A 17,470-nucleotide genomic window follows, 5' to 3' on the forward strand; every position below is an offset into this window, starting at 1 on the left:
GCTTGCCAAATAAATCTTTATGGAGATTGTGGTAAAAAAGAACAATCAAGCAATATATGCTGGATTGAGCCAGGAGTATTCGCTCCACAGGAACAAAGTCTGTCTGCTATCTCCCTTGTAAAACTTTGGAGGGAAACTCATTTAGTCTAGCCAACATAAATGCCCTGCGATGACTTGGAATGGTTAAGTCTGATGGATAATTGGGCATTTTGCCACAGAAAGCATAGAGACCTAAGGAAGCTGGAGAGCAAATATAAGGATCAGTTGGCCGTAATTTTGTTTCCTCCGATTCCCACAGTCTCAATTTAATACATCTGAAGATATATGACTCATCAGAGTTACTATCCTATTTGATGTTATTATTTAATTTATTTATTAATTTATTTATTTCATGTATACCACCACCTCTCTCCCCAGTGGGGAACCAAAATGGCTTACATCATTCTCGTCTCCTCAATTTTTTCCTCACAACAACCCTGTGAGGTAGGTTAGACTGAGAGTGTGTCACTGGCCCAGGCTCATCCAGCAAGCTTCAATGGCAGAGAGGGGATTCTAACCCACATCTTTCAGATCCTAGTCTGACACTCTGATTAATTCACCACACTGGTTCTTAAATGCCTTTTATGACTGGTTGTAAGCCACCCTGAATAAAGGAATAGCTGGGCATGTATTTATAAATAAATACAAATATATGTTTGGATAAAATATGTATTTACCCATTGCTCAACATAAATCAAACAGCACTGACAGCTAGTGTTCCCTCTAAGCTGAGTTAGTGTGAGCGAGCTCACAGTTTTTAGTCTCCAGCTCTCACAGTTTTTGTCTTAGCTCAGGAAGGATGGCCCTAGAGCAAACTAATTTATGCAGTAGCCAAATCGCTCATTCACAACTTTAGTGCCAGTAGCCCACAAAGTAGAATTTTTGTTCACAAGATTCCACAGCTTAGAGGGAACACTCAAAAAGTTACTGAGCTTTGTTTTATTTGCCTACCTTGTTAGAATTCTTATTAATTAAAATTATAATCTAATTTTGAGCAAGATGTTCTGGACCAGAAATTTTTCTTTTGTTTCAGATGTCACTCCCAGGATATGGTCTGTTAAACTGCATTTCCATGCATTGCTGAAAAATGATTGCAGGTTTTGATTTCCATTACAGAGTCATTAATATTATTAATGAGCGTTCTCATGGATAAGCACACTTAAGGAGGATTATCCATGGGAATTGGGAGTATTACAGTTTGTTAATGGGATAGATTTGGCATACAAAAAGCTGCGTCAGCCTTCAGTAAATTAATAAACCTAGGGGTTTTTTTGTTTCAGTAATTACTTTGGCTTTTTATACTGAATTTATGTAAAGGGAAAGAAGGCCTCCCCATCTCTGAGGCAATTTATTTATTTTTTTTGTCAGTATAGATTTGCTATTTTTTAAAAGCAGGCATAGTTTGTCTTATATACCGTTGTTCTTTGAGCTAATTAATCTTTTTCTACGATGTTGCTGTATTTCATAAAGGCCTACCTCCATTGCTGCTTATGCTCCTTTTCAAGTTGTGGAGTTGTAGAACATTTTTTATGGAACATTTTGTTAACTGCTGTGGGGTAGTATCTCTTACTACAGACAAAGTTTAAATACATGGGAGTCATCCCCCCCCACACACTTGATTTTGATAGCTGGAAAATATGCTTTGGAATTAGAGCTTTTACTCCCTTCCTTTTGGCATGAAAAAATTCAGCTGTGTTTCAAAAGAGATAAATATAGTCTTCAAATCATAACAACAAATACACAGTTTTGAATACAGCGCATGCCAAAAATAATGGAATCCAATCATACTCCAGTGTGGGGTTTCATCCACATTTGCTGAGATACTAGCTATGTGGGTGAAGAAGGGGACATATATAGCAGATTACCAGCTGCCAAGCAGGAGTGGTGGTATTTAACCCCTCCCTTATCCTCCAAATCTCTACTGCAAAGAGTTTTAAGATTGTTTTTCTCCCAGCCAGATTTTCTTCCCACGTCAGAGCCCAGCCGGGCAGAAAATCTTTTTAAGAACAGTCTTCGGGGTGGCTTGCAAGCAGCCCTGTAGCCAGGATTTGGGAAGTCAGGGGGCCACAAATTTTTTCAGGGGGTACTCAGTGGCCCCACCCCCTTAGTCTTCCATCCCACAATCATGCTGCCAGCGCCCTCCACAGCGTCCTTTGCTGCCACCTCCTCCCTTCCTTCCCCCGTCACTCAAATCGCACATTGGAGGCCAGTCTTGTCACTACCACCACTGCCGCCTCCTCCCTCCCTTCTCCCCACTCAAATCGTGTTTTGGAGGCCAGTCTTGTCACCGCCTCCTCCTCCTCCCTTTCCCTTGCTACTCAAATTGCGCACTGGAGGCCAGCCTTGTCCCCCCGCCATTGCTTCTTCCTCCCTCCCTCTCCCCCGTTACTCAAATTGTGTGCTGGGGGGCAGCTGCGGCAGCCTCCGGCACAATTCCAGTTCATTCCCACTGCCACTCTGACCACTTCCCAGGCTGGTCTGCGTGTAGCAGTACTTCTTCGCTGGCTTCTGGCCCTTGGCAGTGCTGCTGTTGCAGCCTCCTTTGGCCTCTGGTGTAATTTAAAGGGCCTGCCAATCAGCTGATCATTGGGGTCTTTAAATGATGTGAGAGGCCAGCAACTGCTTCTGCCACCCTTCCTGTGCGTGATTGGAATTGCAGGCAGTCAGGGGGCAAGTTGTCAGGCCAGGTAGGGCTGAAAAGTCAGGGGCCTTGCAAATAAGTCAGAGAGCTGTGTCCCATGAGACCCCCTGGTGGCTTGTACCCATTTGTAAATTTTCCCTTGCAAATGACCCCTTTCCTGATCTATGTCTTTATATTGGGTTAGAATTTTGTTAAATGTCTGGTTCGGACCTGAGGGAAGAAGCATCTTGGGTTGTGTTTAATCATATGCAGCTAGAGCCTTGCTCCTGAAAAGGAGGAGGGCAGAGGTTGTGCCTCAGTTTTAGAGCATCTTCTTGGTATGAAGGAAGGTTCAATCTGGCAGGTTCAATCATCAGCCTCTGCAGTTAAAAGAATCAAATAGAAGGTGATGTGAAGGATCTGAGATGCTAGTGAGCTGCTGCCAGACTGAGTAGACAATACTGACCTTGATGGACCAAAAATCTAATTCAGTATTAAGCAGCTTCATAACCCAACATACATCTGTCAATGTAATGGCAAAGCCTGTCTTGTACTTTTTAAGCCTATCTTATCTTGAAAAGGACGAGGAAAAATACCAGTCATTCCACACTAAATATCTTGATTGTCATCTTTCAGAGAGCATGCAGACAACTGTGCCTTGAATAACCTTCAGAATCACATTTTTCTTTTTTGAATATGTATACTTCTCTTATACATTTACAGAAACAATATAGCAAGTACTAATGTATTTTATACCATAATCTTCTCTTCCTGTTTCAAAAGTCTTGACCTCCTAACCTGATAGGAAACCCAAGATTGGTTAATTGATTTTGATTATATAAAAACAGGCGTGCTGGCGATGAGGAGTTTCTTTATCTTTTCTTAGGCCTCTCTTTCTTTTTAGCGGTGCTCATATGTTCAATCAAAAGTGGGTTTTTTTACACACTTCATTAATGGAAAGCATCATTCAGTTTCATTAGCTGCAGGTTGTCCCCCCTCCACCACCATGTTATCTAGTATGGTGTGTTTATGGCTTTGGTTTGTATTTATTGCTTATTTTCTTTTAAATGAGGGCATATCAGAATTCTAGGGATGTTAGAATTTGTTACAGCGAGATAACATTCCTTAGCTTTATTCAAATAATGACTTGTCTGCCTCCAAATCAGATTTATAAACAGCAACACGCATAAGAGAAAATGTTTGCTTAACATTCTGTGATTTTTTTTTCCACCATGAAAGAATGGGTGAGTGATTCATTTTGTGCTGTGAGGCTTAGTCAGCTCAGCCTTCCTCGTGGTAATCATTAACAAGTTCAGTCAAGCTGGAACAAGTGCAAAGAGCCTGATCAGAGGAACAGCATCTGCCTTATGAGGGGAGCTTCAAGGAAATTGACTTGTTTAGCCTAGTTAAAAGAGGAAGTTGGATGAGTATGTATGTAGGCCACAAATTGAGAGGAGGAGCAGGATTAGACAGCAGAGTTGCTTATGTTAAGAAAGCCTGGATTCAAAAAAAGGGTGGTTATAATTGTTCATTTATTTACCTCAGTTGTGAGGAGGTTTCTGATGATTAGATTTTAATTTATGTATTTGTTTATTGCATTTTCATCCCACCCTCTTTCTGTGGAAACCAGAATGGCATACATGGAGTTGGATTTAGTCAGTTTTTAAGCTGGTGAAAAAGGAAAGAGGAGATCCCAATTAACTAAAATCTCCATTGAATGGCAACCCCCACCCCACCCCGACTGTGTTGGGAGTTATAGGGCCTGCATGAACAAAAGACACATGGGATTGGGGCTGTAGTAAGTAGAGGAATTGAACTTGATAGTTTAAATGTTGATTGTATCCAACCGGTTCTTCTCTCCATGTCTATTCTGTTGTCATGTCAGCCTTGTGAGGCTGGTGAAGCTGACTGGCCTAAAGTCATCCAATGAGTTTTGTAACTAATTAAGGACCTGAGTAATAATTTCCATCTGGCATCTTAACCGTTATACCACATTGGCACAGAGTTATCAAAACAATTCTAAAATAGGTGCCAAGGCCCATTTATCATAGCCCTGGATGTTTTGGGACCCCTTGATCAGGCTGTCAACTCCAGTTTGGGAAAGTCCTGGAGATCTGGGAGCAGTGCTGGGGGGGCATAATTTAGGGAGGGGAGGGAGCTCTCAGGGACATGATACCATAACGTTCACTGTCCAAAGCTGTCCTTTTCTCTAGAACTGTAGCCTGGAAATCTGTTCCAGGAGAACTCAGTTTTTATCTCTGCTATTTGATCATCTACTGACTTGGTAGTATAGGGCACAACTAAATCTGATGCTGCCCTCAGGTTCACCCTGGGGATGTGCCTCCATTTTTTGTGCTGGGGGAAAAAAGTGCAGAGAGGTTGTGTGCAGTGTTTCCTCTAAGCTGAGTTATTGTGAGCTAGCTCACAGGGTTTTTTGCCTCTGGCTCACACATTTTTGTCTTAGCTCAGGAAAAATGACCCCAGAGCAAATGAATGTATGCAGCAGCTCACAACTTTAACGGCAGTAGCTCACGAAGTAGGATTTTTGTTCACGAGACTTCACAGCTTAGAAAGAGTATTTGGTTGTGTGTCAGCAAATATACCCCCAGCACCATTTCTGGCTTTTAAAAAATGTCTCTGGGAAGACAGAATCTCCTCTTTTCCCCATGTTGCATTGAGAACCGGGCCCCAGGGACAGCATATCATCTTGTTGTACTGTGATTAAGCTTGTCAGATGTCCTTTCACTTCTTCAGTTCCTTGAGCAATCAAACAGAGCCCCTTCCCATCTGTATTTACAGCAGCTTCTTCTAGCGTCATGTACAATCCTTGATTCACTAAATTTGTATGTTCCTTACGGTATTAGGCCTTGCCTTAAAACAAGCCCCTCAGACTTTATTTCTAAATTCTCAAAATATAAGCAGGAGGGGCTTGTATGAAATGAATACTGTGTGTGTGTGTGTGTGTGTGTTTTATAGCAGATATTCCCCCTCTGAGGCTTATAATTGAACGGGCCTTGATCTGAATGATTTCAAAGTAAAATTAAATACATTCCTAACAGCTGATTTATGACTTCTACTCTCCAGCCCCAAGAACGTGCTTTCCTTCTTTGGGAGGGGCAGGAGAAAGAGACAAGATGATGAATGAGGTGTTTTTCAGCTGGAGGTAGGCCCAATGCCAGAAATTTTGTTACAAGGCCTAAGGATCAGGGACTACCAAAGAACAGCCAGAATATAAACACACATTGCACGATATGTTTAAAGTTAATTAATTGCATTAAGTAATATTGCAATTAAAAAAAATAACCTAGTGTTTTGCAAGTGCATTTGTACAGTTTGATCACAGCACTAAAATTGTGTGCAGGATTAATTTGATAGTTAGCACTGGGTAGAATACCACCTTTATTCTTCCCTTTGCATTTACACACACACAGCTTGGAGGCTTCCTTGGGGGGGGGGGGGCGGGAAGTGAAAATTCAGATAAATGTTATGGAATAGCTGGAAGGGCCAGGCCAGCTATTGATTTTGTGTTTATTTTTAATCAGACCTTTTTGGTAATCTGAAACGGTGATGCAAATAAATGATAAGTAATTGGGCTGTGTCACTCATAAAAGGGTTGCAGGATCCTGACAAAGGTTTTTGTTTGTTTTAAAAAAACATTTTATAGATTCCAGCATCTCTTTTTAAACTTCAGGGATGGAGGAATCTGTAAAATGTAACAGGAGGATATTTTAATTACACTCAGTGTCCGCCTGCAAGTCAAGGAAAGGCAGGGCCATTTTAACACTAACGTCAGATTTGAGATAACAAGCACTGAGAATCTGTATGGACATGACCTGATAAGTAGCCAAACTCATAGGGACAGCCTACGCATAGCAGCTTCTTGCTTCCTCACTTGCATCATCCTTTTCCCCTTGAGTAGAGTATGTGATTTTTGCTCACCACTTCAAACCCTCAAAATATGGACTGTGCTCAAGCATTTAAAATTGTTTTTTCTAACTGCTTGTAGGGCACAAGTCAGACAACCAACCCGTTTTCCATGAGCAGGTAAATGTTGGGGGGGGGGGGGGAGGAGCAGAACTTATGAATTAGGGCTGCCAATCTCCAGGTGGGGCCTGGAGGTCTGCTGTTACAGTTGATTTCCAGGTGGTATCAAGAGTCCTCTTGCCATTTAGCTATGTGGCCAAGATGTTACTTTCATTTCTCGCTCAGCCAGCTCTCCTATCTCTGGGTAACAAGTGAAGCATCTTTTCAGCCTGATCTCAGAGACAGTCAAAGTCATGAGCTGTCTCTGCTTGATTATGTGTGCACCTGCAAGGGGCTAGGGAACTGAACTTTGGAGGGAGGGACAGCTTGCTTCATGTCTTGGGTTTGAATATGTAATGGTTTTAACATAAGGTATAAGTACAGGGCATTTGCCCGCCAAAGCCAGTTTTCGCAAGAACCATCTTGCTCTAACCTCTCATGTATCAGTAAACAGCTATTATTGCAATGGACTGTCGTTGATCATTGAACTGTTGGGAACTTGACAGGCAGGAGAGAGAGTTCTTCTGGAGAAAATAACTGAGTTGAAAGGTGCCCTGCTGAGATCCCCCCTTCCCCAAACTCCACCCTTCTCAGGCTTCAACCCCAGAATCTCTAGGTTTTTCCCCATCCAGAGCTGGCAGCCCTATTGTGAACAGTGGGTTTCCCTTCAACTCGAAACTGGGGTATCTGAAGGACCATCTTCCACATGTTCCTGCCTGGGAATAAAGATTGCAGGGAGATGCCTCCTAGCTGTTCCACTAATTAAAGACACTTGTTTTGTGGTACATGAGAAAGGGCCTTTTCTGTGAGAACCCCACAACTACGGAACAGGCTCCCCAGGGAGGAGTTGCTGATCTTCATCAACCTTCAGGAGGCATTTGAAGACAGTTTTATTTAGGGCTGTCTTTTGATTGATTTAGCTTTTGTTATTGGCAGTCCTGGCTGGAGTTTTAATCTGTGGCTTTTATAGGTTTTGTTGTTTTTCATTTTTTTACTATAAACTGTCTTGACTTCTGCAAGGGAGAAAGGTAGCTAACAAATGTTTGAAATAAAATAAATAAACCCTTGGGGTAAAGCTTCATGCCCACATTAGGATGTGTTGATCTGTGTGTACCCATCTCTGTGGTTATATCATTGCATCAATACCAACAGATGATTTTGTTTTGGGGTTAGTCAGGCACATGCAATGCCTTAAGGTTTTTTTGGCTTAATGAAAGGATCACATCAATTGAAATCTGTGTATCTGCAGCTCCCCCAATATTGTAGCTTTTTCAGTGCAAAATAAAATAAAATAATAAATCACTCTTTAATCATACACGCTGTCCCATTCTATACCCTGCCTGCACACTTGCTTCATTTAGGTTGCTAATTACAGCCTTGCTATATCAACTTCAGAACCCAATAACAGGGTAAGAGGGTAGAAATAAACCTGCGCCTGCTAAAGCACCATAGACCTCACTGACAAGGAATGTGCCTTTTCAAAGCATTTCAAACAGTAGGCTGTCTAAAGGCTTGGAGAACAATGGAATGTAGATGAGCATTTCAGCACATGCTAACATGGTTGCATGTTAGTTTCTTCCTTAAAGTACAGTCCAAAACATGTTTATTCAGTTGGGCTCAGACTTATGCTGTTATCTTAAAACCACTTTCCTGAGGCTAAGCCCTCAATCTGCCTTGCTTCTGAATAGACCGGTTTAGGGTTGCCCCTTTAGTCTAGTGGATAAGCACACTCTGTTTGTGCCCGAGTCTGCAGGGCTGATTCTGTTCATGAGTCCAAGGTGTATTCTTACTCCCATTTTCTCTTTTGCCTGGTAATCCTGCACATTCTGGTTCACAGAGGCAATACTGCAATATCCAGCCCATACCTAACAATGCAGGGATGTAATCTTGTTGTAGGGAAGGATTAGCCTGCAAAGAAGAGATTTGCACAGAGTCTGAAACTGACATGTTTTTAAGGGAAAGTGTACAAAAAGCCCCTAATGGGTTTCATCACTTAGTTGAATAAGCACCCCCTTTCTTTCTCGCTCACTCACTCTCACAGCTTAATGAGAGCTGCTTCTCTGCCATGCCATTCCATCTGGCTGTTAGGGTCTTGAATAAGTGCATGTGTGTGTGTGTAAATACTGCAACTGGGCTCATCACATAAATCTTTCTCTTTCCCACTCATTGGCATTCTTCTGCATGGGATATCACACTGGAAGAGGAGGTCCCACATGCCTATGAGAGATCAAGGCAAGACAAAGTCTTAAGGCTGCTGCTTGTGTGTGTGAAAGAGAAACTGGTCAGAGGCTTTTCCAGAATACTTGGAGACCAGTCAGTTTCATGTCCTGTGCAAGACTCCAGTGAGCCCTATGAATATTGGATTACAAATGATGTATTTATTTTTAAAACATTCATAAGCAGAACTTTCAGTCAATTTGGTTCCTGAAAGTATCAAGGGGAACGGGGGAAAGAACTGTGGTTTTAGTGCTGTTATAGGCTCTGCCCAGTACATAAATCAACCACTCATGGACTCATGATTTCACAAAGCAATTAAGACACAACTTTTTCAGACACAACCTGGTGAGTATAGTTAGGTCCTTGGCAGTGTTCCGTCTAAGCTGAGTTAGCGTGAGCTAGCTCACAGATTTTTAGCCTCCAGCTCACAATGTGTGATTTTTGTCTTAGCTCAGGAAGGATGATCCCAGAGTACAATAATTTATGCAGTAGCTCACAACTTTGATGCCAGTAGCTCACAACCAGTAGCTCACCAAGTAGAATTTTTGCTCACAAGACTGCAGTTTAGAGGGAATATTGGTCATTGGTGGAGTCCAGTTCCTCATGTGCCCTCTGGGGTGAAAGTGGGGGCATCCAAGACCTCCAGATTAGAGGAAAGGGGGTTGTTTCTTCACCTTTCTTTGGTAGTGACGCTGCTTAGATTGGAATCCAGACATTCTCCTCCATGATTGGCCTTCCAGCCTGCTTTAAATAAGGGGTGGCATGCTGTGCATGCAACCGAAGTTGCACCATCGACCATTGTCCCCCATGATAAACAAGAGCCAAGAAATATTGCTGTGCCATCCCAGCTGCTGCTTTGCCCCCAGAGTGTGTTCTGTTTCCTGTCGACCCTGCTGGCTTGTGTTTGGCATGGTACCACTGTAAATCAAACGCTCGCTGAAGGCAGTCTGGAAAACTCTTGTTCTTTAAGGGCATATTTGTGATTACTGCAGAGTTTGTACACTTAGCACTAAAAGCAAGAATAAAACCAAGTAGCATAAAGTTATATCAGTGGTACAGTAATGGTGTGTGATTGCAATGTGGGTATGAAGAAAACTGCCGCTGAATAATGTGCTGCCATTAAGTTGAAGAGGTTCGAAAACATAAACTTGCAATTTATTTTAAATTTAATAACCCGGCTTTGCTACATTTTACAGGCATTGGCAGATTTCTTGGCAACAAAACAGAACCGTATAAGCCGTTTGTTGTTTGAGGGGCAAATGATGTGGTGGGATGAGAATGTGTACAGGATATGAATTTGAACTTCAAAATCTAGTGCTTGCTTGCTTTTCATATTATCTGAGCTATTTGCTTTTAATAGCCAGCTTCTGCAGTGACATCTGGTGGTAGTTGGGAAATTCAAAATGTAGCTTTTGAAACTGACATAAATGGGGGTCTTTTGGCAGTTTGTAAGCATGGTTTTGATTACAACACTTGGTGGTACCACAGGACTCTTGGTTATTTTTGCTGTGATGTTCTAACACAACTGTCCCTCTGTCATTTTTTCCATACAAAGTTGCATATAAGAACAGGTCAGAACTAATGTTAGGTCTGATATTAGCTTTGTCTAAGAAGTCCCCCATTCTTTTGTATTTAGAGCATGATCTGAAATTGTCAGCTGATTTATTGGAAGGGATGAGAATGCAAGGGTACAGTCCGTTGTTCAACTTCCTATTTTCAGTCTGACACTTGCAGAAGGGTCTGGTCAGATATGGCAGAGCACAGGAGTTGAGAAAGTCCTGCAGATATGATGATCCAAGATCATGAAGAGCTTTGTATGTGGTAGCCAGTACCTTGAATTGAGCCTGGGAATTGGCAACCAATAGAGTGACTGCAGAATAGGGATAATATACTTAATGTTCATTAAAAATCTATTAAAATGTTTAATATACCTTGCAGGGGACATGTCATGTACCCCTTCATCATTACATCATCTTTCCCTTTCTTGAAAGTGCCCATTGCCTCTCCCTTTTTCCTACTTCCATCTCTCCTTTCCATGTACCGGCCAACCTGTCTTTATTTGCCCCTTCTTCTGCTTTACTTCCTTTCTCCTCTTGCCAGGAAAACTATAGCCCAGTTGTATGGTGCCACCCAAGCTGGGCCCGTTTGCACTGGAGAAAACCTGCAAGGACTTGGAGGGGGGGATGCCTCACATTGAACTGCATACTTTCCCCACACAATTTCCTCTTTCATTTATCATAGCACTTCCATGTCCTCACCTTTCCCTGCTTCCTTATCTCCTTCACACCCAACCAGCAATCCACCTTTGAACTGCCCACTGCTTCTTATTTATTTAGCTGCCTTGTTCCACAATTGGGGACTGTGCAGCTTGTATCATTCTCCTCTCCTCCACTGTATCCTCACAATAACACCCCTGTGAGGTTGGTTAAGGTGTGAATGTGTAACTGGCCTAAGGTCACCCAGTGAGTTTCTACTGCAGAATGCGGATTTGAGGTCCCAGTCTGAAACTCTAACCACTACACCTTCCTGGCTTTTCTGGGGTGGCTGCTGTTAAATAGCAGCAAGCAGCCAGGCCTGAGTGAGTGAATCATGCATTTTGGGTGGTATTAAGTTGTCTGGTGGTTGCTGCCTGGCCTGGCTCTAATGAGTCTTCCCTCAAAGGCAAAAAACAGCTCTGGAAACCAAACAGTAACAAAGCCTGGCATGTTGGCCAAACTGTTGTGATTGCTTAGCAATAACCATGGAGGGCATCTGCTTGTTAAAGTCACAGGCACTCCTTGTATTGTTTTGGATATTTTTAACCATTTTTAATGTATATATAATTTCAGATTTTTATGCAAACTTAGGCAGTTTTCAAGTTCGTCAAAAGTTCTGTCTGGTCCTTTCATTGCTCTGATCTCTGGATTTAAGTATCCTGAGATGGGACCACATTTTGCTATTGGAATTTACAAGTGGGGGCCTGCAAGACTCTCAGGAGGGGGAATCCCATCTCCCACCACGTACTCTTACCGAGCTCAGTGTGATCCCTGGGTTGTACAGCAGCCCCCTGTTGACCTGATATAATCCCCAGACTCTCCTTGGCCTGCACAGTGGCCAGCCCTGTATGGAGTCCCAGGCTGCAGGGCTGCTGCCACCAGACCCAATACATCCTGGGCTCTCTGGCAGCCACTGCTGGATTTGGCACTGCCAGGCATACAGCAGCATGGCTCCCAGGCTTTGGCAAAAGCAGCATGACCAGTGCAGCTCCTGGGCTGTGCAGCCCAACATAGAGCTCTGGACTGTGCAACTGCCATCCCACTTGTGCAGATTGTGATTTATTTGGGAGGGGGGGATTTAAATCCCTTTAGGGTTTTCTGCACACTTGAGGAGCTTCCCAAGTGTGCAGAAAAATTTCTTCAGTCTACACATGGTGCCAGTCCATGTATTTAGCTATCTGCCAAAGGGGCCATGGGTGGCTATTAGAATATAAAATTATAAGAATGTGATAAGATTGAACAAAATATAAAATTAGCCAGTGTTTGTGTTTACTGAATATCATGGAAACCAGGCCCAAGTGGCATCCATAATAATCTTTTATATATTGCCTGCTAATATATACATCAATGTAGTATTTTGCAAATGGCCCCATCGATATGCTTATTTAACACTTGAAGACTGTGAAGGTTTCTAGTTAGTTTGTATTATGTAACATGACTTGGATGTTTGATATAGATTTGACCTGACAAAATTTCCAAAGTTACAAAGACTTCTGACAACAGTATGGCTTTCATGGTTCCCCCTCCTGTGGTAACCTCAAATCCCCAGTCATTTTTCTGGATTCTCTTGTCTTTACCGGAGGAATTTCAGGAGTCATTTCAGGCTGCCATTGGAAGGGGTCATATTTCATTGGCGGAAATCCTTGTACTGTGGAAGCACTGCATTGGATTCAGTTCTGTTTGTGCAATATGTGATGTTTGTGCATATTACTCCACTAACTATATGCTTGTGTAATATTTTCCCTCAGTCTTAAATCTAAGTAGAAGAAGAAGATATTGGATTTATATTCTGCCCTATACTCTGAATCTCAGAATCTCAGAGTGGTCACAATCTCCTTTTACTTCCCCCCCCCCCCAACAGACACCTTGTGAGGTGGGTGGGACTGAGAGAGCTCTTGCAGCATCTGTCCTTTCAAGGACAACTCCTACGAGAGCTATGACTGACCCAAGGCCATTCCAGCAGGTGCAAGTGAAGGAGTGGGGAATCAAACCTGGTTCTCCCAGAAAAGAGTACACGCACTTAACCACTACATCAAACTGGCCCTAGCTTTTTTTTGTGCCTGGGGAGTGAATAGGATGAAAAAGGGGTCAGGGAACCTTGCATGAAGTTTATGGTATGCATGAGACTAAAATACATGGTCTGAGATGATGTAAGGTGGAGACACTAGTATCAGTGATGGATTAGCACAGTGTAAGTATTGTGAATTGAGCAAGTTGTTTACGTTTTATAAGACTGAGAATAATTACATATACTTTCTGATGGTGGTGTTAGGAGGAAAGTATTTCTTTAAATAATTTTAATTTAGAGATACTGAATAATGTAAAAAAAATGGTATGTTGTATATTTAGATATTTTGAGGCAGTTACCGCTCCTCTCTCCTGAATGTCCTAGTCCATGCCGGCAGGAAAGAAAAGTAGGAATGAAGAGATAGAATGGATTTTATCAGTTCATACTATAGTTGGGTAGAGGTGTTCACAGTTTTGAATGTTCTTTATTTTATTTATTTTTAAAAACCTCCCTGGTAGACAAGTAACTATGAGAGTTTTGTCTAGCTTTTCACCCGATGTGCTGATTGCAGACAAATTTTACTGTAGGGGAACATTCAGAATTGTGATGACTGCAGACTGGGCAATATGTGATGATACGGTAAACTTCTCTGAGTGCTATTAAGTTGTCCATTTTTAAAATGTTTTTATTGTATTGTATTGTTTTATCATATGTTATACTCTGCCCTGAGCCCTATGGGGAATGGGCGGAATAGAAATATACTAAAATAAATAAATAATAAATAAATTTTCCACCTGCAGACAGAAGTGGTACAGTCCATTCTCCCATCTCATCAGTCTGTTGCATCTACTGGCCAAGCCAATATAGCTAGTTTGGAGAAATCCTTAGCAGGAGGCCTCTCTGTCCTGTTCATATTTATGGATGCTTTTGAGGACTTCTCTAATTGTGCTTGCGGTCTGTGATTATTAAATGCCTGTTATTGATTTTTGTGCAGCGTAGAAATGGAGAGTGCTTCATATTCAGTAGACTTTGAGCTCAAATAATGTGTGTTTAAAAGCTTTAGTACTATAGATCTAATGCTTGAATTGTCTTTTTGTCTCTTTTCTAGGTATTATAGAAACCGTTGATTTGCTTGATCGCGAAACAACTTCCCATTACTGGCTCACTGTGTATGCAACAGACCGTGGTGTGGTGCCTCTTTCTTCCTTCATTGAAATCTACATAGAAGTCGGAGATGTTAATGACAATGCTCCACAGACAACTCGGCCTGTTTATTACCCTGAAGTCATGGAAAATTCACCCAAGGATGTGTCAGTCATTCACATAGAGGCAGTGGATGCAGACTCTAGGTCTAATGACAAGCTGACCTACAAGATTACTAGTGGAAACCCACAGGGATTCTTTTTCATGAATCCGAAAACAGGTGAGTAAATTCCAGATACTTCTGCTATGACTTTTGCACTCATGAATTGGTTCTCCAATTTCTAAACAGAAATGAAAAGACAACAGAAGGGTGAAGAAGCTGATATTCTGCATTCTGCTTTGCGCGTACACAAGCAATCTGTGGGTGTCATCAGGGATGGTCTATGTATTGAGCTGAACTGTGTGGTACAGCTGTCTTGGGCTGAACTGTACTACTTCAGAATGTATATGGAATACCATGTTTAAATGCTCCTCACATAAAAAATCTTGTGGCAGATTGGGAGATTAAGCTTTGGCTAGAAAGTTATTTGCAGAGTATAAACTGCAATACTGCAGTCCAAGCTCTGCTCACGACCTGAGTTCAATCCCAGCAGAAGCTGGGTTCAGGTAGCCGGCTCAAGGTTGACTCAGCCTTCCATCCTTCTGAGGTCAGTAAAATGTGTACCCAGATTGCTGGGAGTAAAGTGTAAATGACTGAAGAAGGCAATGGCAAACCACCCCATAAAAAGTCTGCCAAGAAAACGTCATGATATGAAGTCACCCTATGGATCGGTAACAACTTGGTGCTTGCACAGGGGACTATCTTTACCTTTTAGAAAGTTGTTCCCTCATATACTCATGTTGCTTGGGTGGGGATATTTTTTTCTTTTTAAGCTGGGGAATGCATCTTCCCATCTGTATCCTCCAGTGGTATAGCTCCATCTGTCTGTCACATTTCCAAGGGCGGTGTACAAAGTTCTCCTGTTTTGACTACACAGTAACTCTCTGTGAAGCAGGTTAGACTGAGACAGAGTGGCTGGTCAAGGTCAACCAATGAGCTTTTGTGACCGAGTTAAAATTTGGGCCTTGATCTCCCAATCTAAGCATTTTAACCATTACTTATCTCTTCAATTTTCCATAACAGCAACCCTGTATGGTGAATCAGGCTGAGAGTGAGTGAGTTACTGGCGAAGGGTTGCCAAGTGAGCTTCAGGCTGAGCAGAGATATCAACCTGGGTCTCCCACATCCTAATCCCACACTATAAACATAACAACACCCTGACTCCAGGTCTAGGAGGATTGTGCTATTTCAGCCTATTTAGAGATTAAGCTTCTGTCATGGAGAATATATAATGATTTTTCCCCCTTCCTGTATAAGGCCCTACTGTCTTTTCTGTAATTTTTTGGTGTCTGGAAAATGGTTTCAAACCCCATCTGTCTGGAAGGATGGCATTATGGAAGTAGTTTTGACCATTTCATACCCAGCCTTTAGCAGATTACAGGGGCAAGTTTTATCACTGTGTAAATCTAGGTCGTCACATCATTTGTGTTTGTTGAGGAAGTGAGGTTGTGAAATTTAAAGTTGAAACCAATCAGCTCTGTTACAGGGAAAACTCAAGACGTTTCAGCATGTTAATGTTTCTGCTCCAATTTGTTCTGCAAGCCTTGAACTACTACTTCATCAAGAATTTCTATAATAACTTTCATGTGGAATTTGTATTCGTATGAAGGTTGCAGGGCCAGAGGGTGACAATCATGCTGATCTTTCCAATCAGCAACTTGCAGACTTCAGTGGTCTGTATCTATTTCAGCAGCATTTATTGTATCATTAATACAGGACTGCATTTTTGTGTCCTGCATTTAATCTTGTCAATGGGGATAAAGACCCTGGGGGCAAGGGAGAAACCCAAGCTAAGATTAAATGTGCAGCTTTGGTGGTCATCCAATCTTGAGAGTTGCTATCTACTTGTCTATTCCATCATTTTGATCCCTGAATCCATCTGTCTAAAACGGACGATTTATACTGTTCATTAGCTTTTCAGACAGTTTCCTTCACCTCTTTGCCCTCCTTCTTTCAAGCAACGGATTAAGGCTAAATATGCTATGAATTTTATGTCTTAGGTCTTTCCGTGCATACAATCTGTTCATTTTTGGGTTGGTATTTCTATCTCCTGCTCTTGACCAATTCATCCATGCCTTGTCCTTTGAAAATTTGAGTGGGGTGAGGCATCCTGGATACTCCTTTTGGTATCATGTAGCAAGGGAATTACTGACAGTTTTGAGCCCTAAGTACCAAAAACATCTGCCAGAATCTTTAAGGTACCACCGGGTTTCTGTTTTACTTTGCCACTATATGCTAGCATAGCTACTTATCACTGATTTTCATATAGATTTACCTTTTGTTTCAAACTAAAGTGTACAGGTGAAATCCTTGTATATTTTTAATTCTTGCATGAAAGATTGTTCTGCATTGAAGAAGAAACCTCTGTTTAATTCCCCTCCCCCCAATTTGGATATGCTTGTTTCCCAGTGGCTGTCAGTTTTCATAAATTTCCATGCATGTCCCTTTTGTCTGGGTGCAAGAGGGAATCCCTTTATTGTGAACAAATTCTATTTTTCTGTCTCCTTAAACTTTGAAGAAGAGAAGCACTCAGCTGTATTTTGCTGTTAGAATAATAGCACTGTGTGAAATTGGAAGACAATAGCTGTGATTTAAGCTTCCCAAGTAGTAATGGCTCAGCCATGTGAGCCACTTGAATTCAAGTGGAGAGAAAGAGAGTCTTGTTAATTACCTGAGGACTACAACCATTAAATTGCAACTCTCAAACAAAAAAGGGTTGATTGACTTCCTACAGAGCTGCCTCTGAATCTGCTTTAAATGTAAATAGGTTAACCTTGCCCTGTTTAAAGGTTATGGGTTTCAAGCTGCATTAGAAGAGTGAGACCTAGACCTAAAGGTTCTAGGGAAAAAGGAGTTTCAAAATGAAGCCCATGCTGTCTCTCCTTAAGTGGTAGATACATAGTGTGCTGGATGAGTCTTGTCAGGCCTGATTCAGATATAGGCATGCCATCTACTTAACTTTTCTATATCAGATCATTTAATTCCTCACCAGAGGTGCACTTCAG

At 41.9% G+C, this 17,470-nt stretch overlaps 1 protein-coding gene across 7 annotated transcripts in view; it reads left to right on the forward strand.

Moving 5' to 3' along the window:
- The window catches only part of FAT1 (FAT atypical cadherin 1), a 157,500-nt gene that overhangs the window by 43,508 nt on the left and 96,522 nt on the right, over positions 1-17,470 (forward strand). For all 7 annotated transcript variants that reach the window (XR_009555787.1, XM_060246423.1, XM_060246424.1 and 4 more), the window contains exon 2: positions 14,271-14,585. Coding sequence is in view for 6 of the 7 variants with exons in the window: in XM_060246423.1 (XP_060102406.1) it covers positions 14,271-14,585 (315 nt within the window). In the remaining variant the exon portion in view is untranslated. The remainder of the gene's footprint in view (positions 1-14,270; positions 14,586-17,470) is intronic.

This window comes from Heteronotia binoei, chromosome 9 (assembly GCF_032191835.1).
Source record: "Heteronotia binoei isolate CCM8104 ecotype False Entrance Well chromosome 9, APGP_CSIRO_Hbin_v1, whole genome shotgun sequence".
Taxonomy (NCBI): domain Eukaryota; kingdom Metazoa; phylum Chordata; class Lepidosauria; order Squamata; family Gekkonidae; genus Heteronotia; species Heteronotia binoei.